Source organism: Ostrinia furnacalis, unplaced genomic scaffold, assembly GCF_004193835.3.
Source record: "Ostrinia furnacalis isolate ACB-3 unplaced genomic scaffold, ASM419383v2 OfSCF2829, whole genome shotgun sequence".
In the NCBI taxonomy this organism is placed as follows: Eukaryota; Metazoa; Arthropoda; class Insecta; order Lepidoptera; family Crambidae; genus Ostrinia; species Ostrinia furnacalis.
This window is the reverse complement of record NW_021133068.1, coordinates 137,282-160,516: the sequence shown is the minus strand read 5'-3', so window position 1 is coordinate 160,516 and position 23,235 is coordinate 137,282. Positions and strand designations below refer to the sequence as shown.

The 23,235-nt window shown below is 37.4% G+C and overlaps 3 protein-coding genes across 5 annotated transcripts; 1 reads left to right on the top strand and 2 right to left on the bottom strand.

The window, feature by feature from the left end:
* Positions 1 to 31: 31 nt before the first annotated feature.
* On the bottom strand, positions 32 to 6,582 carry Nop56 (Nop56 ribonucleoprotein). The gene is made up of 8 exons (XM_028309759.1): positions 6,422 to 6,582; positions 6,147 to 6,351; positions 5,613 to 5,780; positions 4,860 to 5,058; positions 4,056 to 4,319; positions 3,160 to 3,314; positions 2,131 to 2,301; positions 32 to 331 (listed from the first exon to the last, which is right to left on the bottom strand). The coding sequence occupies exons 1-8, from the start codon at positions 6,422 to 6,424 to the stop codon at positions 123 to 125; spliced, it is 1,374 nt and encodes a 457-aa protein (XP_028165560.1). The 5' UTR covers positions 6,425 to 6,582; the 3' UTR covers positions 32 to 122.
* Positions 6,583 to 6,984: 402 nt separating this feature from the next.
* LOC114356556 (uncharacterized) lies at positions 6,985 to 11,517 on the top strand. The gene is made up of 2 exons (XM_028309764.1): positions 6,985 to 8,364; positions 9,855 to 11,517. Exons 1-2 carry the CDS (start codon positions 7,174 to 7,176, stop codon positions 11,145 to 11,147), a joined length of 2,484 nt encoding a protein of 827 aa, XP_028165565.1. The 5' UTR covers positions 6,985 to 7,173; the 3' UTR covers positions 11,148 to 11,517.
* A 133-nt stretch (positions 11,518 to 11,650) lies between these two features.
* On the bottom strand, positions 11,651 to 23,101 carry LOC114356557 (retinol dehydrogenase 14). 3 transcript variants are annotated; one of them, XM_028309766.1, is made up of 3 exons: positions 18,090 to 18,246; positions 13,036 to 13,329; positions 11,651 to 12,637 (listed from the first exon to the last, which is right to left on the bottom strand). In XM_028309766.1, exons 2-3 carry the CDS (start codon positions 13,325 to 13,327, stop codon positions 11,910 to 11,912), a joined length of 1,020 nt encoding a protein of 339 aa, XP_028165567.1. In that variant the 5' UTR covers positions 13,328 to 13,329; positions 18,090 to 18,246; the 3' UTR covers positions 11,651 to 11,909. The 3 variants fall into 3 exon arrangements, with proteins under 3 accessions (XP_028165567.1, XP_028165568.1, XP_028165566.1); XM_028309767.1 differs by lacking the exon at positions 18,090 to 18,246 and adding an exon at positions 16,067 to 16,163; XM_028309765.1 differs by lacking the exon at positions 18,090 to 18,246 and adding an exon at positions 22,999 to 23,101 and having other exon boundaries at positions 11,652 to 12,637.
* Between the last annotated feature and the right edge of the window lie 134 nt (positions 23,102 to 23,235).

Below are 23,235 nucleotides of genomic sequence, written 5' to 3'. Positions count from 1 at the left end.
AATATGACAGACTAATGTTTTCGCTGCTGCGAACTTTATTTTAATTCGATAGCTTCTCTATCCTTTTTATAACAGTCTAAACTCTGTGCATTCTTTCAGTATCGACAATTGATTTCTTAAATCTAATCTTCGTCCATGGGCTCTGAGACTTTTTTCTTCTTTTTTTTCTTCTTAGCGCTGGCAGCGGCCTCAGTGAGGGCCTGTGTGGCCTCCTCCATAGCTTCTTTCATGACCTCAATGTTCTTCTTGGGAATATCACCAGTTTCGTAGAACTTGAGGCGGTCTTCGACTTGCTGACGGAGTTTCTCGCCGAAGATTGTTGATAAGCTCTCTGTGAATGAGAATAAAGTTCATTTTAATAAAGTTGGCCCAATACTGAACCGTTATGACATTGGCAGGAGGGCGCTACTGTGAATACTGGATTATTCGTTTCGATTTTTGCCACGTTAGACGATCATAAAACTATGACATTTAGGCCCGATTCGACCAAACTTTTATCCGAGAATAACTCCTGGTATAACTGGCACATTGACAGTTTCAGTATGGGAAATATATGTCAAAACTGACGATTTATTCTGATATTATTATTTACTCTTGTTTGGTCGAATCCACCCTTAGGAGGGCGCTATTATCAATATTGGGTTCACTTGACGTTTCAGAATAATTTTGAGTATACTGGCTAGCTGAAATTAACACATTACATGTGATAGTATTAAAGAGGAAATGTAGCATAGTTTATGAACGCGGTCGATATAAATAACAACCGCGCGCATATCGAGATGCGTTACTTTAGCACGACGTTTATTACCACAAGTCAATGTATAGAACTTGCGATAGATCAAAGTGTGCATAAATACGTATAGTTCCAAAATACTGAACTATCCTATGCATGACACTGACAGTGGGGCGCCACCGTCAATACCGGATCGCTGGTTCCGATTTTTGCCATGTTGGAAACCATATACTTAGTTGAACGATGGGGGTCATTGAGTTTGGTGGGACAGTTCAGCGTGGGTCATCTATACACAGCGTGGGTCATTTGAATTTGGTTAAAATTATAGAAAGCAGTATGTTACTACGACACCAAAGCGTTCTGAAGTATATTAAGAAGAGAACCTCCTTTTTTTACCATACATCGCACAACGAGAGTTGAGGCCGTCAACACAAGCAAAGATTTGTATCTGTATTCGCGCTGTTTGCGTAGTCGGACTTTGTAATGTGTTGTTTGTGTTCTGTATTCAAATATTACGTCATCGTGATTCACACGCGACTGTCAGACTCGCGTTCGCCTCAATTTTCTTTGAGCGATCTATACTTAGGCTAAGAACTCACGGCGCAATTTTCACCCGCGCCCGCGGCGGTTGTGGAATTGCGGTTTTATTTCAAAACTCACGGGAGCGGTTATTTGCGCGGTTATTCTAAGAACTCACGGCACGATTTCACGTGACTAGTAAAATCGTGCCGCGCGCTAAGTCACTGGTACAATATGGTGACAAAACCGCGTCGTGAGTTGTGCATTAATTTTTACATAATTAACTGCATTCTACAGAAGCTGCGGGCCCGCAACCGGCGTGGGCGTGGGTGAAAATCGCGCCTTGAGTTCTTAGCCTAGCTGTGTTGGAGCAATATGAGCTTTATTGACTTACCAGAGAAGCAGTCGTCCTGGATGCTATGGAGCAGTTGTTGGCGAGGTAGCGGCTGATGCGGCCCTTGTTCTTTAAGGTGGAGTGGTACCCAAAGCGCCAAGGTCGCGATGTCAACTTTTTGGCCACTGGATGGGGCCGCACCATATGTGTAGGGTTTGTATAGTCTGCTCGCCGAGCACGTAGAATTTCGTCCAATGATCCCAAGCAACGTAATTACGCGCGAGCGATAAGGATGGGTAGCTTGGGGTCATTGGACGAAATTCTACGTGCTCGGAGACCGGGCTTTAGTGACTTACCAGAGAAACAGTCTATCCTCGATGCTATGGAGCACTTGTTGCCGAGGTAGCGACTGATGCGGCCTTTGTTCTTCAAGGTGGAGTGGTACCCAAAGTGGCCAAAAAGTTCGCAGCATGTCTTTGGTAGGTTGCGATGTCAACTGGGTGTGACCGCACTATAAATATGTGTTGGGTTTGTGATGATTTACCAGAGAAACAGTCGATTCTAGATGCGATGGAGCACTTGTTGGCGAGGTAGCGACTGATGCGGCCCTTGTTCTTCAGGCCGGCGCGCCCGATGAAGGTGGAGTGGTATAACAGGCCGTATTTGGGCGTGTTGGAGCGAGTCTTGAGCGCGCGGAAGAGAGCTTTCTCCGCACCTGGGGATTTATAGAAGATAAATATTTATTCGACTATCAATAAATATACCTACCTAAAAATAAGTGTACCGAAAAATGATACAGAAAAGGAATCCTCAGGCTGATTTTTTATCTTTGGACAAATTCACACAGCTCCAAAGTAAGCAACTAATATTCCGTTTCAGCTTATAATGACAACTTCTCAAAATGACAACCGGGACGTAAAATGTCCACTTCTCAAAATGACAACTTTGCTAAAAGACAACTTCTCATAAATATTGTCTATTTCTCACAATGACAAATTCGCATTTGGTCAACTTCGCATAATGACAACTCTAGAAGAACTAGAACTCTTTAATAATGAAAATAAAATATCAACAAGTAGTTGTTCTTGTGTTATGAGTGCTAGCTTAACGGATATACTACTTGTATGCTTTTTGATCCGAGCAATCCGAACGTCATTATCGTAGTGTGCGTGTGCACTCATGGATAATTTAGCGGAAGAATGCTGCGGCGCGTCTTCGTGGATGGCACTATCTATACTGTGCTATGAACCCGGCTTCCTCACTACAGATCCTGGGTAAGTACCCAGGATCTGTAGTGGACCACCAGTTAAGAACCACTGATTTAGATTGACAGGCTGATGTCACTAAAAGGCAATGTTGATTGATGCCCGCCATCCCCCGTCCCTGTTCATATTTGACAGTTTTGCAGGAGTTTTTTTTAAATTATTCCCCGGGACAAACTTGACCTTCACTGTTTGGATTTTTACTGTATCACCTGATCCTGGCTACACAGAAGTTGCAGCGGTGGGAACGAGAGGTGGGAATAGTCCCGAACCTTTCGACAGTTGCATTCACAGCTGGAAAACCAACTTACCCAGGATCTGCAGGGTGGAAGCCGGGTACTTGGCCAGGCTGGTCAGTGAGCCGGCCTTGGATATCAGCCGGGCGCCCACCTGGTCTCCCACTAGCGTCGTCAGATTCGGAGCCACGCTGTTCATCTTCGAGTGCAGGTACTCGGCAATCTGTTTTCTGGAGGTGAAACGTAATGTTGAGTTATTGATAAAGATAAGAGATTAATACAGAGTTATAAGCAAGGTCTCAGGAAGAGTTTAGAATCAATTTTGTCTTCAAATGCTGTTTAAAAGACTTATGCCCGTTTTCACCATCAATCCTTAATTTTTAAGTGACCCCTATGGTAACACATTAGAGGAATTTTGTTTTCATATGGGTCACTTAAAAATTAGGGATTAATGGGGAAATGGGCATAAGACTGAATTGCACCACCTAATTTTAACCCTAACTATGACGTTAACCGGTGTTTTTTGTTTGGAGTTTGACAGATTTTTGACGTTTGTCAAAGATAAAGTAAGATGGTGCAACCCAGCCTAATTGTTGCTAAAAATATGATAGATAAGGCATTAATCAAGATTTTTTTGTTATACAAAATTATTTCATAAAGGGTTTCCAAAGTATGTGAAGGCAAGTTGCTAGACAATGAAAGAAATTTGCCTCTTTTATTCATTATGTGTTATACATCAATCTAAATAGGCTACTTAGGCTGAGTTAAACCATCGAACTTTAACACATTGCTGCATTGTCAAAAATCTGCGAAACTCAAAAAACAGTTGTTATTGTTATAGTTACGGTTAAAGTAAGTTGGTGCTATCAACCTTAGTATAATAATTAATAAGTACAAATATTCAACAAAAAGTAATACAACACAATCTGATATGCTCTCAACTTAAAAAATAGCCATACGTAAAAACTAACCTGTAATTACTCAACGCAACAACTCTCCCAGCGAACATCTGTATATTGATCAAGTCGACCGGCGAAATGTCCATGCCCATGGACATCTTGGACGCATCAATAATAGCCTGGGCCTTCTCCGAGTCACCGAGGATCTCCGTCAACGGTTCCACCGACTCTTCGCTGAGGGTCTTCCTGTCCTTGATAAATTCCGCACATTTTGTGTACAAGTGGTTCTCTGGGACGATGCTGATCAGCTCTGGGAAGTGATATGAGTACCACTCTCTGGAAAAGTAAGAATTTACTGTTTAGTTTGGGGCAACTTTATGCAGCCGATTTTTAGATAATTAGCGACAGCGCACATTGGGCGACAAAACGCGGCGACAGACGCGGCCACAAAACGCATGCGCGCATCATTTCTGTCGTTGCAACTCCACGACATGTCGCGACGACAAGCTTGCTCCATGTGCGCTTATTCTTTTTAATTGTCTTTATTCGTTATGGAAACCCATCCTTGTTTAAAAGTATTGAGTATTTCAAATAATTAAAATACTTATAGTTTTTGGACAATTAATCTATGGATACTTTAGTTTTTTTTTGTTTTCTGTGAGATACACATGTGGATAGCCGAATAAGTAAATATCACCTATTTATAATCAGTAACGTTAAAACAGCAATAATATGATCATCAATTTGGACTACATTTCTTCAATTTTTGACCACAATCGCTCCTGGTGTTAAGTGAGATGCAGTCTAGGAATGCACATCTGCGCTAAAAGTGCCTATTCACTCTTTGAAATTCAATATTCAATCCATGAAACCTACCTTATCCTCATCGAGAATGTGTTGACGTCTTTATCCAGCTGATCCAACAACGCAATACTCTGTATAATCATGTTGTCCACACGGTGCACGTTGAATTTGACACGAGCTCGTGAGTACGAGTGGCCGAGACCCAGCTGCGCGACGCTGCATGCCTTCTGCGTGAGCCCTTTGATCAGTGCGTGGAAGTGGTGACGGATACCTGGTTAAAGGAAAAACAAGGATGTAGTTGGAGGTCTATGGCCTGCTTTCCACCAAGGCGGAGCAGAGAAGTGTCGGGCGGAGAAGAGATGTGGAAATAATGAAATCTGGTTGGTTATACAAAACTCCACTCCGCCTAAGTGGAAACTGGGCCAGAGTCAAGAGGCACACTAAATTATGAGAATTGCTTCCATAATAGGTTAATGACTTGATGTTACAGTGTGTTAATAAATACAGTTCATTATGGACCCTGTTGGGTGCTCTCTTAGAGAGAGCTAATAAAGATGTTGTGCCCAAGCTTGTTGATAATTTTATTTAGTTTCTATCTCTAACATTCTTTAGTTGCAAAAATAACAAATAAGGGTAAAATAGAGGATTTAACTCATTAAGGGCTGATTTTTCAATCATTTGATAACTTTTAACTGAAGAATAAGTTTGGTACATTGATAGTTTCAGTATGGGAAATATATCAAAATGTTTATTCTTCAGTTAAAAGATATCTGACGAATGAAAAATTGGCCCTAAAGGAACTAAATAATCGGATATAAAATATACCTCTCAGTATCTCTGGGACTGCACCGGTGTGTGAGCATGGTATTTCTAGCGCTTCACTGATCGCCGCCCCCAACTTCGGGTCGAGCACACCCAGTGTGCATTTGCCACGCTTTTTGCGTTTCGGTAAGGCACCTTCGAGGAACAAGTTCAAATCTTCAGGCAATATTCCTGTGGAAGACAATGTTTATTTATAGAGTTTATTTATTTTGTTGTGGTATTTATTTTTATGGATTTAATATTTTTATTATTAACGGTGTGATATTTACATGCTTTAAATTTATTACACAACACATTCACTCAATTACTATGGGATTGGGATAAATTGATATAGAAGCTTAGGCTGATATCAAAAAAAAATGTACTTTATAGTTTAGTAATAACCTATTGGGCACTTACAAATTTTTTAACACTGAATTAATTAGTTATGACCCTTTTGAGATTAATTACACTGATAAAACACCTTGTAGCAGCCTAAGTCCTAGCATAGACTGCTACAATTTATTCCTATCTTTGGTCAAAAAGCATGGCACTAACCTTCAGAAATAGCATTTATATTCTCCAAAGCCAACACGGCAGATTTGAACGGCTGGAACGCTATCAAAGTCACCACCGAGTTGAACCGCTGCAAGTCAGTCACAGACTCTTCTACTTGCGGCAAAAATGCAGCAAGTTCTTCGAACTCCGCCACTCGGAAAAGCGCGAAGCCTGCGCTGTGCTCATAGAGCACGTATAATTTACTCTGGAAACGGAAACTATTTATTAAACACTGCTTCAGATAAATAACAATAGAAAACAGAAATACTACACACCATTTTCACGTATTCACTGCAACATCACTGGTTTTAGTCAACTTTATAGTAAAAACACGTGTGGTTTGTTTGCACAACTCGCTTCGGGAAAATTGACATGAATGAATTTTGAGGTTATTTGTTACGTTCCGTTTTGCATTGTTCAATATTACCACCACGACTGATTATTATATTACTGAACTAAACGCGCAGTATTTTATTTCCAAAAATCTTCAAAATTGATTCGAATTATTCTTATAATTTTATTCTTTTGATAAGTTATATTGTTTTACTTTTGGATAACGAGTTAATTTTATTTAAAAAATATATTACCAAAGGCTGCACAACTTGTTGCCAATATGCTTAGAAAAAGAAATGTTTTCTTTTTTTATCTCAATAAAATCCAATAATTTTAGAAAATTGTGTAAATGAGCAGTATTTTATTATTTATTTATTTAGCTGTCTGTCTAATGAGTAAGTATTGATTTTGAAAATAAATTATTAAGTTTTATTGTTTCTAAACGAAACGGAACAAAATGTTTTGCACAGTCGCAGTCACAGATGAGGGTCGCAGTAACGGAAATTTTGACATTTAATTTTTGAAGTGACTGTGACGCGGTTCCGGTATCGATTTGTTGTTGATATTTATTTGATTATCTTTCAACAATTTTCCGAGTTCCTGCAGTTAAATTAGTCACTCCCTTCGTAATTAGTGCCGACTCTGCCATTCTGTAGCTGACCAATGTCTCCCGTGTAGGTAAAAATCTATAATCATGGCATCAGTGACGATGCAGAGAGATCTTGTAGTGAATCTGAAAAGGGAGACTTTTTCAAATGTGGGGATCCTCAGCAAGCTGCAGCCGATGCCTTCCGACTTATCAAGGCAGGTTTTCAAAGAGAATGCGCTCGAAAAGCCCACACAGAACGTGTTTAACCATTTATCTTATTACTTGGTGTCAATCATAGATCCGCAGGTTTGCGACAAGTTTTCGTGGCCTTTATATGATACGAAGACTGAGAGAACGTATAGGGGGCAGTTGTCTGCGTTTATAAACGATTACAGCTCCAAAGGACTGGTGGCTCCGGTTATGTCGTCGTATCTGGTGAATCCAGGTTGCTACAAGGTCACCATGCTGATTTTCCAGCTGTCCCAGCTTGCGGTACAGCGATTGCTTGTGTCTAAAATGAATAATAAGCAGAAAGATTTGTACAGCACTATGACAAACAGGTATAAGAACAGTTCTGAAGAATTTCTTGAAGTTGTTGAGAAGGAAACACACTACATGAAAAGTAAATTCTCCAATTACTTGCGCAAAAGAGAAGCTATGGAGAAAATGGCTGCTATATTCCGTGAGAGAATCACTTCAATGGAAAAGGTATTATCTGAAACGAAAGCACAGGAATATATCGACAACTTAGTTGATGGTTACATCAGCCAAAGAGATTTTGATGATAATACCAAAAATGAGTTGCTGAAAATTAAAAACGTGAACTTACCAGCTCCTATTTTCAATGACTGGTTATTGTATGTTGATGACCAAATGAAAGAACTGGAGTGCAAGTGGACAGAGAAAGTGTGTCCGTTCCTAAAAATATGTACGGAGACTCGTGATAGTACAGAGGCGTTAATAGCTAGATGTACGGGGGAGGCTGACTGCAGCTCTTTTATGGTAGAGTATAACCACAAAACGGATGAAATCGACACAAAAGAATTGCAGAGTCAAGTGAATAGTCAGCAAAAGTATATTTTAATGAACATTGTGCGAGATGAGAAGCTCTACTTTCCTAATCTGGTTCGAAGCTTTTTAATATCGATATGCTACATACTCAAGGATACGGAAATTGATGATGATATTTTCAAGTTTAACAAATATTTGGAGAGTGGACGCAGAGATTTTACTGAAGTTGTGTCAGCGATGAGGATACTCAATAACCGAGTGTTGAATGCAGAAGCTAGACTAGAGGTAAGATATTTTCTTTGATATTTCACAACTTGATTATTATTGAAGCACAAACCTGTAAAATATTTAAAATCAAAAATATTTTATTAAAACCACTGGTGGCACTTATGAACGCCAAAATATAGTAAATAAAAAATAGGTAGCCCTTATCGGGCACTTTACATGTCTCCTTATCTTTTGAGCCCTTTTATTTACTTTAATTTGGGAAAAATTGACTGTCTGTAAAATAGTGTAGTATTTTTCTATCCTGAAACCCTATACTGTGGATGTTTGTTTTGCTGTTGGTGTACCTTTATCAAGTAAAAAATAAGTATTTATGTTTTGTTTGGCGAAATCTCTCTTTCTTGTTCACAATGAGGATCAGTACTGTTGTAGAAAATTCAATAAAACTAGTATCTACGTTAATCTTTAAGACATAAGAAAGATATATCTTTTTGAATTATCCAAATCGGACCATTACTTACGAAGATATTAAGTAATAAACATAGGCCGTTTTTGCCGCTAAAAGTCAACGTACGCAAGGCCGCGTGACGTCATTATATCCGAATCGAGCGCAGCCGGCGTACTAATGGGATGGAAAATATTTTTTTCCGGCTAAACTATCAGTTTTAGAAAAAAACTTTTAATAACATTTATTCTTCAAAATAAAGTAACCTATCGACCAGTAATTTTTAAAAATAAAAATTGTGAAAAATAAGTATTGCTATGTCCAAAAACCACATTTTCATAGGATTCGATGCAATGCGGAGACGCGGTTGGGGTGAGTGTAACTTAATGATTGTTTGTATTGAACATAATAATACTTAATATGATGCTAATACCCAGTTTCTGGCCTGGGGGGGGGGTTATACATTTTTATATTTTACTTGGAAGAAGATATGACTCTAACAACACTTATGTACACTTTATTTGAATAAATCGTCAAATATACCACCGCGGAGACCCCAAACGCGTCTCTGCGTGCCATTGAATCGTATGAGCGTATTGATTTTTTGCGTTATTTTTCACAATTTCCATTTTTTAAAATTACCTATAGATAGCTTACTTTATTCTGATGAATAAATGTCATTACAAGTTTTTCTCTAAAACTGATAATTTGGCTAGAAAAAAATATTTTCTATCCACGCAGTACGCCGGCAGCGTTCGGATCGGATATAATGACGTCATCGTCCCCGCGCCGGGCGGTCAGTGAACTTTTTTAGTAATTTGGCCATAACTTCGTCAATTTTTGTCGTAGAACAAAAATTTTTGCACTGTGTATTAAGGATTTCTTAGCCCTATAAATCTGCATTCACAGCTAAAAATCGAAATGATCCTCATTACTTTTTTGGTACAGTGATAGATTTACTAACTCACTGTTATTTTTGTATGTGCAGCATTATGCCATATTGTAGGCTCATGGAAAGTAGTTATTTATACAGTAAAATCTTTACATATAATTCCTCTTTTAATTTAATGTATGATAAATTAATATTTTCTCTCTCTCCTTTCAGCCATCGCCGACGCTGTTAGATCAGTCATCAATATCAATCAAGGAGTATGAAATACCACCACTGCCAGACCTCTCCGACCTGAAAGCTACAAGAGAGCATCCAAGCCTTCACTTCAACACCTTCACACCGATCAGTATGTCCAAACACCAGTTCAATTTACGTAGAAAGCATAATTCGTTTAGTTACTCAACAAAATCAAACTACCAAACAAACCAACCCAAATCGATGTTCGCGACGCCATTCCAACCAGGGCCTCGTGACGACTTCCTGAAGAATCTCTCTTGCCGTGTCAGTTCCTATTGCCCTAATGTCAGCCAAAACTTCCACAATCTGTCAGTCATATCACAAGTAAACCCACGTGGCAATGAAACAATAGCTGAATGTTCAGGGTTCACAAAGCAACAAATAATGAGGCTCTTATCCACCAAAAAGTCTAGCAGCTCGAAGAAAATGAAACAAAAGATGGAGAGGCCAAGTTTGAACGTCAAAAAGGGTGGTTTGTTCAATGAATCCAGTACATCGAACGAGAGCAATGGATTATTCCGAAGCTACTCATCCCCAAATCTTTTTGAGAACAGAGAAAAGAGGTCCTTCACTAAATCAGGTAAAAGGAAGCTGTCGATTATGCCTGAAGATTGTCCTTCGCTTCTTGAAGTATCTGGCATTGCAGTGTTAGAGAAAGATGACATGTTTGGCACCCCTGAAGGAATTCCACATTTGGAGAACTCCAGGAAACTAATGGACGCTACCAGTTTACCTGTCATATGCATCACACCAGATATTGAATCAAAAACTAAAGATCCATCTGCAGAAAAGGTGATAGATTTCAATAAAGTTATTGAGGCAGATTTATCTGATATAGAGCCAGTATTAAAAGAGCCTAAGAAGAATTTTGAGACTAAAGTGGAGGAATTAAAGACTGAAACACCTAAGAATACCAGCCAGCTTATAAGGAAAACGAGTTCGTTGGAAAAAATCATCAATAGGTTTAAGAAAGTTCGCGCGAATGTGCTGCCATCTGAGAGCAATGATGAGGCTGGAGAGTTTAAGACTATTGTTGAAGAGAAGGAGAATATGAACTCGGTCAACGTTGATGTATTCACTGTAAACAAGATTCTATTGCCTGATCTCTTAAGTCCAAGTTGCAGTGCTCTGTCCATCAAGTCAACGGACTATTTAGACCAGTTTTGTATGGAATTAGAAGAGAGGGAGAAAAGAAAACCGCGTCAAAGTCTTGGAACAGCGCTGGGCGTTGATAACACTTTCTTAGATCAATTTGATTTGATAGATTAACATCATCATTGAATTACTATTACACACTACTTATTACTATTTTAAGCAATGATAGTTGCTGCAGTTACTACCTATATGTATAATTAGATGTTGCAGCATGCATATTTTTGAACTATTATTATTAACAATAAAATGCATAATTTAATGCACTGTACTGTTTCTAAAAATAATTATGTACCAAGAAATACTAATATTTTTACTACCTAATTCATGTATTCAACTAACTCATGTTAAGTGCCTAATGTATCCAAATATATATTTTTAAACATTTTTCATTATCATCGATAAATTATTTTCATAACTCATATTAACATCATTATGTTATTTCTTGTTGTTAAAGAAAAGTATTTGTATAGTAAATTGTTATTTTTGTGCTGTAAATAATGCTTATTCAATAAAAAATTCAGTTGTGAAATTCAGTTTTATTAATATTTCAAAATTAAAAACAAATTCAGTTAAAATAGTTTATTAAAATATAAAAAATTCAAATGCATTAATAAATTAAAAAATACTTAAATCTATTGAGCTAATACCTGTAAGAAATAAGGAAATAGGTGAATAGAATAGAAAATCTGAAAAAATATGGAAGCAGAAAGTTTTTGTGAGTTGTTTTTCCAACTTATTCATTATTGTCATGTCAATCAATGTCATACTAATGTAAATTAAGAGTCTCTTGATATAATAACTTACTAATTTTATGTAAACAACGGAAGAGCTGGCTACACAATATCAAGAGCTATACAATCAGTCTACGAAATCCCCTTATATCTTAGGATCACTATCTTCCAGCTTGACAATAGTTTCGGAGATCTCCCACAATTTCTTAGCTCTGCCGGGGTCACTGGCTGCTGAAGATACAGTGCTTTCACCACAGTCGGAGAAGTACTTTCCAGTGACTTTCTCCAACTTCTCGTCGACGGCTAACATGACGGTAGTCTGGCAACCCTGTCTGGGGGTCTTGAAAAAACCTTTGACGATGAGTAGCAGGCCCCAACTCAATGGGAAAGGTACGTTCCTCCAAATGCCAGTATCAATCAGACCAGGGTGTAAGCAGTTGGCGGTCACGCCTGTGCCTTCAAGGCGGCGAGCCAACTCCTTTGTGAAGAGAATGTTGGCTTCCTTTGATGCATAGTACAAATATGCTGGGAATTTATCTACTGGGTTAGGGTTTTCCAAGTCGACGGTCGCTAGCCGATACAAAGACGATGCAACTACGACTACTCTTGAAGGCGTGCTTTTCTTCAGTAGATCAATAAGCAAATGGGTCAGAAGGAATGGTCCATAGTGGTTTGTGGCCATGGTCAATTCGATGTCGTCGACAGACTTCTTTTTGCTGAAAGATCCTGCGTATCCAGCGTTGTGGATGAGTACGTCCAGTTTGTCTTCTGTTTTCTTGATGTCCTCCGCGAATTGTCTGATGGATGAAAAGGAGCTGAGGTCCAGCTTCTTCACGATGACTTTGGGGTTCTTCGTGGACTCGATGATGTCATCTGTAAAAGGGATTACGAAAATTAATCGTTTGTTTTGGCTGCTGTCGATATCGATTGTAACTTTAAGGGACATCTTTAACGTCGTTTGAAGCTTCCTGAACTTAGGAGGTCTACATTTTCTTAGGTAGGTATAGTGTTTGGCAAATTTTAATCTATCGGTGCTATTTCCTCTGAATAGGAAAGTTTGTAGAATCCAACTCAATATTAAGAACTTTTCCAGATTAATGCCACCATCAATCCCTAATTTTTAAGTGACCCCTATGGTAACACATACCGTCTACTTTGCTTTCATAGGGGTCACTTAAAAATTAGGGATTGATGGTGAAAACGGGCGTAAATAACCTCATTTTAGCTCCTTCCCTTCCCTGATCACCTACACAAAAAAATTGAGAAATTACCTCTAAGTTTCTCAGCGGCCTCCACACTCCTGCAAGCCATGATGACCTTAGCGCCTCTCTTCGCCAGATCTTTGGCAGTCTCCTTCCCAATCCCGCTGGTGCACCCTGTCACTATCACAGTCTTCCCGTCCATGTTGGTTTTATCCCTGAACATGCCGCAAGTGTATTGTGCGTAGAGGCGAATGGCGAATAGGAACCCGATGAAGCCGAGGATGGCTAGTAGACCGATGATGATGAGGAACGGGAAGATCCAGAGAAGGTAGTGCGCTCCCCACGATTCGGCGACGATCATGTCTGTAAAGATAGAGAAAATACCTTAATAAGATTACTGATTCACAAGTTTAATAATTAGTTTTTTTAAGGCCTTTGCCTGCCACACTTACTTAATCGTAGTAATGACAGTCGCGGATTAAGCAATACGTTTTCTACATACGAGTAGGTGTTATAAAGATAAAAGTTTTGATTGTTTGTGTTGAATAGGCTCCAAAACAACTACCTGGACCGACTTGAAACATTCTTTCACCATTAGAATTCTATATTATCTCTGATGAACACAGGATTATTTAAAGTAACGAGTAAGTAGGTAGTTACGCGTCATAATTACTTAGCTTAGTACCTAATCAAACTTAATGTAGCAGTAACAATTTGGTCCCTGTAACATTAACCAACTAAAACTAACGCCTGGTTTCCGAAATTAAGATTTTGATGAATCGATTTACTTTCATGTGATGATTTACTTAATTTACCACACTTTAAATCATCATTTTGGCGTAATTAAATTAAAACTAAGTAATCTTGTTAATCACGTAAAGCCACTAACATCTATCCACCGCATTATGGAAGTAGCTACCCAGATGTGGTTTTCTTTTAGAAACCCACTGATCTTATCTACCATAACGCGAAACTAATTAGAAATTGTCATCAGATTATAATAATGATCCGTCCACTTACCGAGCATGTTTAGGTAACCTTATCCAAAAACATAAATAGGGTAAACCAGAGAGTGATTGCCCACTGGTAGTGATTGCCCGCTTTAAGAATAATATTGTCAGGTGCTGACTTTGAATCACTCTAGTTAGATTTCAATTTACTAAGTAGATGGCTCCGAGATCAATGTACAGTAGATTTAAAATTTACAATAGGAAACACTAAAAAAAAAACAGTTATGGCGGATTTTGTCAAGACGGGTGAAAATGTTACTCAAATAGGTAAAGACTTTAACAATTTTACTAAGGAATTACTTTCTTAGAGGTTAAATTTTTTTGCAAGTTATTTAATATTCAACTAATGGTGTATAGTCATGATGAAATTATAAGTGTTTTCTCCATTATCAATGAAAATAACTGATAAAATTTGGTTTCTAACGGTCATTTTAACGGTGGGTAATCACTGCACGTAAATCTGTATATTTTTAGTTATTGCCCACCGTCATTTTTAGTTATTGCCATATGTTAATGTATAGTTATTGCCCAGGGCAATTATTATTAGAGTGTTGCCACCATGCAGTAGCAGTGTTTAAGTTGCTCATTGCTAGACTTGTTTTGCAATTTACAGGCATAAATATTGAAATGGCTTTTAATGTTTCATTTTCAGTATGCCAAAGACTCCAAAAGTTCAATATAGCATAGAAAATTTGCAAAAAGCGATCGAAGCTGTACAAGATGTATCCAACAATTTATCTACAAGATAAATTGCTGAAAAATATGGTTTGGCTTGAAAAAATTGATAAAAATTCAAACGCAAATACAAAAAATGAAAATCCTACGTTAAATCTACTAGTGAAAATGTTAATTGTAAGGAAATAGATACAACTTTAGGGAAGAATAACCAACAGCTAATTGAACATTCTGAGCAACCACTTGAACTGATATCAAAGAAGATAAAAAAATAAATACATATAAAATTCAAATTTTTGCGTCATCTATGTTTTGAAGTAGATGATTCTGTCTCTACCGATTCTGACTCATCAACATCAGCTCAAGAAATATTTGATAATAAGGCCAAACGCAATTTATTTTGAAATTTTGAAGACTGTACTACTAGAATTTAAGTTTAATGTTTTGTTTTATTTATTTAAAGCCTATTTTGTCATTTTAAAATTGATTATTTTGTTTTAAGATACTGGGCAATTACTGTGCTTTGATGTGGGCAATTAGTGTAAGTAATGGGCAATGACTGTACTTTTTGGAGGATTTTAAATTTATTTCAATATTTTCTAAGTTACGTAAGTTTTAACTAAAAACTGTTAATATTCTGTTTAACAGTTGATTGAGTTATAAGAAAAAAGTCATAAATGGTCGATAATTAAAATACTTTCTTTAATTTTTCATCTCAATGAGTTTGAAATCTTTAAGTGGGCAATAGCTATACGGTTTACCCTACTTAACTTGTAAAATATTAGGGAATGTATTGAATTGCGTACGTAGGTTAAGTATTTGGTATACAAGATAAATCATCATCAATATAACTACATTATGACCATTTGACATTGGTGGGTAGTTGCAGAATTCTATTTACCCACGGGGTGCGGAGAAATTGCGTAGCGTGAGAGGTAAATATTTTTTTAAGATTGGCAATCCACACCTTGCTTTTCAGTCTTGACTGACGATTAATTTGCAATTTTTTTAAATGAAAAAGAAAAAAAAACAACCGAATTGAGAACCTCCTTTTTGAAGTCGGTTAAAAAATTAATATTCCTAATTTATTTTAACAATAGTCTGATCGAATAATTTAAGATTCAGTTTCTCATTCATTTTTACGAACAGCCTCGTAAATTAGGTAAGAACTTATCAAACTTAGCCAAGAACTTGAATCAATAGGCTTAGATATTATTTCTTCCATTCAATAGGTAATATTTCTTCCAGTTTATTAGGAAAATTATACCTAAGTTACAATCACGTTTCATTCATATGCATTCATTTGAATATTTAAATTTATTTAGTTACCTAAAGTTGACAATAAAATATTTATATTATAAAATATTTATAACTGAGTTCAAAAGAAAACAAGTTTTAAACTATGTAGCACTTACCTCAATTAGCCAAATTAAACTTTATCTCCACTAATAAGTCAACTAAAGTACACGCCTAGTTTCTATCACATGTGAGTAGCTACTAACATAATGCTTACGCCAAAGAAATCGCGCACAGCATTCTAAACAATCGATTACAACATAACAATATGTGGGACACACTGTGTCGTTGTCATTCTAACTACGTCTCCAGCAGGTTAATAAAGAATATCTACACATAATCGATATAAAGTGACTTTAAAATTGATTGTATTTTGTGTAAGTATAAATCAAAACAAGCCCTATACCATCAACCAAACTGATCAGAAAAATTTGCTCCCATTGGGAATCGAACCTGGGACCTCTGGGTCTTACCACTAGACTACAGAGGCGGTTTAAACGCTTGTTAGTCCCCCTAGCTACAACCATCTCACCTAACTCTCGCCATAACATCAATGTTAATAGCATTATTGTGTTCCAGCAGTTGGAGGTTAGCCAGTTCCTCTGTGGTTGAGGATTCCGAATGAAGCTCGCTTCCACCTTCGGCTTGAAAAATGATGATATTTTTCATCAGGTGAGATGCATGCCAAGAGCTTCTTTGTTGTTGATAAAAAAGCTAGTTTTATGATGATAACAAATAAGTGCCTTACAATGTTGATGTTAAGGTGCTATAACACGTATTTAATGCTAATTGCCATGATCTTCATTGAATGACAGCTCATTTAGGTACCTACCTGTTTAATTACCTAAGTAAGTTTGTACTTATTGTTTTTGTTGAGGTTTAAGTTCAATGTTTTGTTTCTATTGTTATACATACGTTATTGTCCTAAACACACTACCACACTAGGCTACCTATTGTAATTTAACCTTCATTTATTAGATCAATGCAATGAAGTTTAAGAAGATCATAAAGGGTTAAAGAGGATAGGGAAAACTCCCACATCTCGTTCCCATCGCTGCATCTCTTGTGTAGCCAGGATCTACAGCTTGACCGCCAAAAAAACCCAACCAAGGAAGGTCAAGTTTGTTCCGGGGGAAAGTTAAACTGTCATTGGAACCGCAACGAAAGTAATCAGATACTTAGGTGGAGTTTGAAGTTAAGAATCGACTTCCCTCTATAAAGCGGATGACAGGTGACAAACAAAGGTTTAAGTTTAGTAACTGGAAAGTTCTCTCACTTGTATCTTTTCTTTGGCTTACTTGAGATTGCAATTCAAATATTGATGTGTCTTAAACCGGCTTTCGAATGTTGGAGAATCGCCGGCATTCTTACGTAAGGTAAAAGTCGCGGTGAATAGCTGACCCAGACAGATGTTCACGACCTGTGTGACCGATCGGTCATGGGTATCACAAATGACAATGAGTAAAGATATTAGTCTTTTCAGCACCAGCCTATTATATTATGTTGTCCCATGTCCATAAGTGGTGGTAGGTATGAGTGCCCTGTTGAAAGGGCCTATCCTACTTACAAATAAATATTTTCATTTGATTCATGAACCAAGGAAACACAAGGAAATGTCGTGCATAGGCAATTGGGTAGCTTAGTGCTTTCTTGGAAAAAACATACGGGTCGAATTGAGAACCTCCTCCTTTTTTTTTGAAGTCGGTTGAAAATAGTTGTTGTTGTCTTTATCGGGTTGTCTGAAACCTGAAAGAAATCGCTTGATAGCGATAAGATTGCCCAAAACTAATGCCGTCCAACGTTTTACTTTTGTGTTTCCTTTACAATGTAACCAGCCTTTTTTGACGTGAAAAGCATGGCATGGAATGTTTAACTACTTCATCTTATTAAGATGATCTAAACAAATGACGATGATGTTGTATGATGATTGATTTGTAAAACAGACAAGATAAACTTTTTTACACCACTTCAAGACAAAGCAGAACAACCGGGGTTAAATTCCATAACAATCATGATATTAAATTTCCTCAGATTTTCAACTACGATGCATATTTTGGATTGTGATAATAAAGTTTTAGAAAACCTATCCATTTACCTATTCTCTATGTTTCTTACAAAAGTACTTATGATAATACAACTCACAATTATGTTGTTTTCTTGTTACAAAGGTATTTCCTTATGACGTATCGAATTAGTATTCAACGACCGCCCACGACAAGATGTGCTTGATTACTGAGTCAGTTAAACCACTGGTTAAGTCAAAGGGCATCTTAACTTGTTGTTAAATAAATTGTTTCCTTAACTTCTTATTCGTATGTAGGTACCTACTCGTATAATGCGGTTATTATGACGCGTTAGTTCGTGGTGTTTTATTTAAAGCCTCTTTGCTACTTTGGTAGGTACGTCATACTGGATTTTTCAAATATTGACAGCATGTAGGGGAGAGTTCGGTATATTGTACCGCCGGGTAAATTGTACCACCCTCATATTTCGTAAAGTATTTATTGAATGTCTGTAATTGCAACACTCAGCGATACACAACTAAAATCAATTAATATCGGCCATGTGGTTTTTGCCGTGACAACAAACACGTGTGTTTTATTTTGAAAAGTATTTTTTTATTGTTTTCAAGTAACTTTTGACAATACATGTTTAGTTTGTAATTTTGTTAAATTTAATCACAGGGTGTTTCTAATATGTTATTTAGAAGCGTAAATTATTGTGGATTACAATTATTTGAAACATTTTTCGGTATTTATAAGCTATATTTTTTACCGATTTTTTAAAAGCACTATCACCTAGTCGGCTAAATTGTACCTCATCAAGTTGTATGGAACTTTACCAAAGGATTTTGAATTTTTTTTAGTAAATAATATTTTGAAGTTATAATAACGTAGTTATGTTTGACTAACAATAAATGAAAGCAAAAGACTGGCAAAGTAGATTAGGTACAAGTGTGCGTTACGATAATTGGAATTACAAAACTTGTACTGAAAATCGTGATAACGTGTAAAACAATATCAATTGTCTATGTTATTAACTACTGTTCCTTTTCGTATCCTAATTTGTTAAGAATGTATCGTATAATATTTTGCCATAGTTTTTTTATAGACTTGAAATTTATTGAAATCCAATTTAGTAACCTTGTGGTACAAATTATCGAACCGGTTGGCTAAATTGGACCGAAGCTCTGAACTCGTATTTTGTTGATTTGTGCTAAATTTACAACAATCATGTTAATTAATACTTATGAAATAGTAAGTTGAATAATGTATCCTTTATTATATACCATGGACATTAGCAAAAGCAAAAGAAAACTATGTGTAAAATGGGATTGAAAAAAACTGGTCCAAATTAGGGGACTCTCCCTTACGTATAGAAAATAAGTTAGGTACATCATAGAATTATAGTTTTCACAAATACCTATAAATCTATATAAATAAAAATTAATTGATGTTCGTTAGTCTAATTAAAACTCGAGAACGGCTGGGCCGATTGAGCTGATTTTGGTTTTAAAATGTTTGTCGTAGTCCAGGGTAGGTCTAAACGGTGAGCAAATACGCGCGCGAAATTGTTTTTCTGTGACAGACAAAATTCCACGCGGGCGAATCCGCGGGCGGAAAGCTAGTAAAAAAATATAGTTTATGCACACTTACACGTGCTTACACAGTGTATGCCTTAGGAATTTTGAAGGTAGATAGGACGGGTTACCTTCACCATATCGAATAACAATTAATTGATCGAAAAACATCGAATACGATTTATCGAAAACTCAAAACATTGAACGATTAAAATATCGAATTTACTGTTAACAGTTTTCTTTAGTGGCAATAACAAGCTAGTTTGCACCAATTCGGTCTTTGGCCGCAATATTTTTATTACCACCATAATTACAGTTTTGGTTCAAATCACAGTGTATTTTTTGTTGTTCGTGGTTTGACTTGCTATGCTCTCGCGCTTGTATCTTCATAACTGCTCATTCGCATGATAATTCGTGTTTTTTTGGAAATAATGGGCATTAGATAGTGGAACGGAGGTTCTGGGATAACGGTACCGAACTCTACATAAGTAGGCAAATCGCTACTTTAATAATTGATAGTAGGTCAGAAAGACTTTTCTTTTGCTTTTCTTAATAATTTCAACCCTCATACTACTTAAAAGTAGAACTTGAGTAGGTATAGTCGGTTTGAAGCACCTTATCTAAGAAATGTGTCCATGTTTCATTGTCATTGGCCCACTGCTGGACATTGGAGAAGACCCCAACAAAATAGCTGAGCTATTAATCAGGCTACTGGGACCGCGGTCCCAGTTATAGATCGTGTCATCCACGAAGACGCGCCCCACCATTCTTCCGCTAATGTTTGAGTGTTATCGGTAGGTAGTACACGCTAAATTATAAGTGTCACTTGTTGTTTAAATTGAATAAAATATTTTTGATTTTGATTTTTAATCCATGAGTGCACACTACAATAATGACGCTCGCATTGCTCGGATCAAACTCCCCGCACCTCGTGTTTCCCTCGACCAAAAATTGGTAGGGCGCGTGAAACTATTTAAATGTAGCGGATCCAGTCGCTTGAAAACTCTTTTTTTTTTAAGATTATTAGCAATTTGTATTGCCCAAATTACTAATAGTCCCGTTAGCCCCTCGTGTTAAGCTAAATGAGCTTGTGTTACGAGTGGGCTCACCACAATAGTCGAGCGGCGCGGTGGGTTTCGAACCCGAGTTCCTGGGATCTCGAGTCGGCCACTCCGACCCCTTCACCGTTCGGCTATTGTGGCATCGAATCTATAAGGGTTCAGCTTGAAACCTCTAAGCAGATGTGGCAGCATAATCTTTGAAATTCCTAGAACGTGATATAGCCATTTGAGTAATATCAATTTCAAAAGAAAGTTGAGATGAAATTGAAGCCTGTGGCTTTCTTGAGAACCAATCTATCTGCAGATTTCCAACTGATTCTGATTTCTAACTGTAGCTACATCAGATGCATGCATTCATATGGCAGTTACATAATATGAGATTCGTAATAATACGGTGAAGTATCAATAACTCCTTTAGGTACCTCCTTTTTAACTTTCCTTACTTTTACTGTTGATTTATACTTAGCCTTAATTACCTACCTACTCGTAACTATAACTACTCGAATACTGAAACGGTATCTAATACTTCAAACATTAATGTTGTGTGATCCGTTGATTTTAAATATTGTGTACGTATTAGGTTAGAGGCTACAGAGGTCTTTCAAACAATTCGAAGACTTATTTATTTACCTACTAAGATGTGATAAATATAATTATCTAAGTACCTACTTATTAATTACCTACGCAAGAAAATAAAGTTGTGACATTTTCAGACATTTTGACAGAGAAAAATAAGTTTTTGTTAGTTTGGTTTTTGTTGGCTTCCTAGATAGCTAAGTATAGCATACGAAGCAGTTGAGATAAGACGTAGGCATCCGTCACGTAAGGATTTTCCAAAGTTTACCTCTAAACTCTCCTCAGCTTTAAGGGGATGAAATGGGGGTTCAAAGTTTAACGCGAACGAAGCCGCGGGCAAATTATTAATCTAAAACGATAAACAAATCTATTTTGAAGTCTCAAAACCGGTTCAAATGCGATTATTGAACCCAGAACGATTCGCGATCATAATAATATGCTATTAACTGTACAGTCAGCGTCAAATAGTTCGTAACACCCAAAGTGGCCAAAAAGTTGTCAACACCCTTATTCAATTTCCAACAAAGACGTGTTGTGAACTTTGTGGCTACTTTGGTTGTCACCAACTCTGAGACAGACTATCGTCTACTGTGCAATTACGAATACTGAAGAACTCGATGGAGAGATTGGTTGGTAGTTCAGGGCCAGGTGGAAGGTAAAAGAGCACGCGATCGATCGCCAACCCGCTGGATAGACACTATCACAAAGGCTACTGAGTCCACCATGGTCCAGTGTACTTGCGACGCCTCATCACCAGGAGCACATCGCCAAGAGAGCTACCCTCGGAGATGACATCGAACACCCCACCGTGTAGGTACCTCGTCAGCGCAACCACGACCACTCTGACAAGAGTGCCCGATTAAGAAGAAACTATATGACGCTGACTGTACTATGTTATAGAGTCGCTAAATATTTAATAGCATCACGTAGGCGGACAGATCGTCGAAGTCAAATAAGTGGTGAAAGCGACTTTTGAAAAGACGGAGTTTTAAAATATGTTGCATTCGTTAATTTGGGGAAACCCAAACAGCTTTGTTGTAGTAAACAGGTTTGCGGTTCAGTCACCTGTTAATTGTGTTTAAAACCTATACAAAAAGAGTATGGTGAATTAAAGGTCACTTTCACTGGTGCTGGTAGTGATAAATACAAATAGTTACTGACAATGTACCGGCTAATCTCATCACTTTCGCTGATGAAGTTGTCTTAAATGTAGATAGTAGGTACCTACTGAAAATGTACCGACTAACGGCTAATCTCGGAAACTATTTTATAAACTGACGATTCTCATTTATCACCAATAAGCGAAACGCTGAAAAAGTCAACAGCACCTTACCTATTTATCTATATGATTAGGTTTGTTAGTTTCTAATCGGATAACTTCATGACTACGTCGAGATGAAAGGTCAAGTTGTTTCAAATTATTTATTAGTATGTACTAGGTAGGCCCCTTTCTTCAGACCTGCATTAAATAATACGCACTCTACATTTTCAGTTAAGTAATGGACTATCAAACAGTTAAAGAAATAAAAATCCCCTCCGTACTCTTGCGAGTCAAAAATCAAAATCAAAATTATCTTTATTTCTGTAGACTAATTAAATGAGTAGCTACTAACAAATCGTCATTCATAAGGAGCATAGGCTCCTTATGAGCCAAATATTCATTCGAGCTTTGAGATTTGGCAAGTGCTGAAATGAAGCGCCGCAACAAACTCAGTCACCACTGTCAATTCATAAATACAAAAATGGTTTTCTGTGAAATGTCACGGTATTTTTCTGCCATAAACGTTAAAATTCAATTAGTATACAAAAATACCTGAAAGTAAACTGTACTTACTTGCAGCTTTTCAGTTCACACCGGTAAAACACTTCACTACTAATCAATGGCACGCGCTACACCGTGGTCCGCCTCCAAAGAACTGCGCCGGCGCATTCTCTTAGCGGCCCAACACCTGTGAGAGTTCGAGACGAAGCTTTCTCGTGGTGCTGACAGAATAGAGCGGGCGCTTGTAACATGATTCCACTGTGTCAACTGTAGTACCTTTCGTATTATGCAAAAGGTAGATATTAGTTT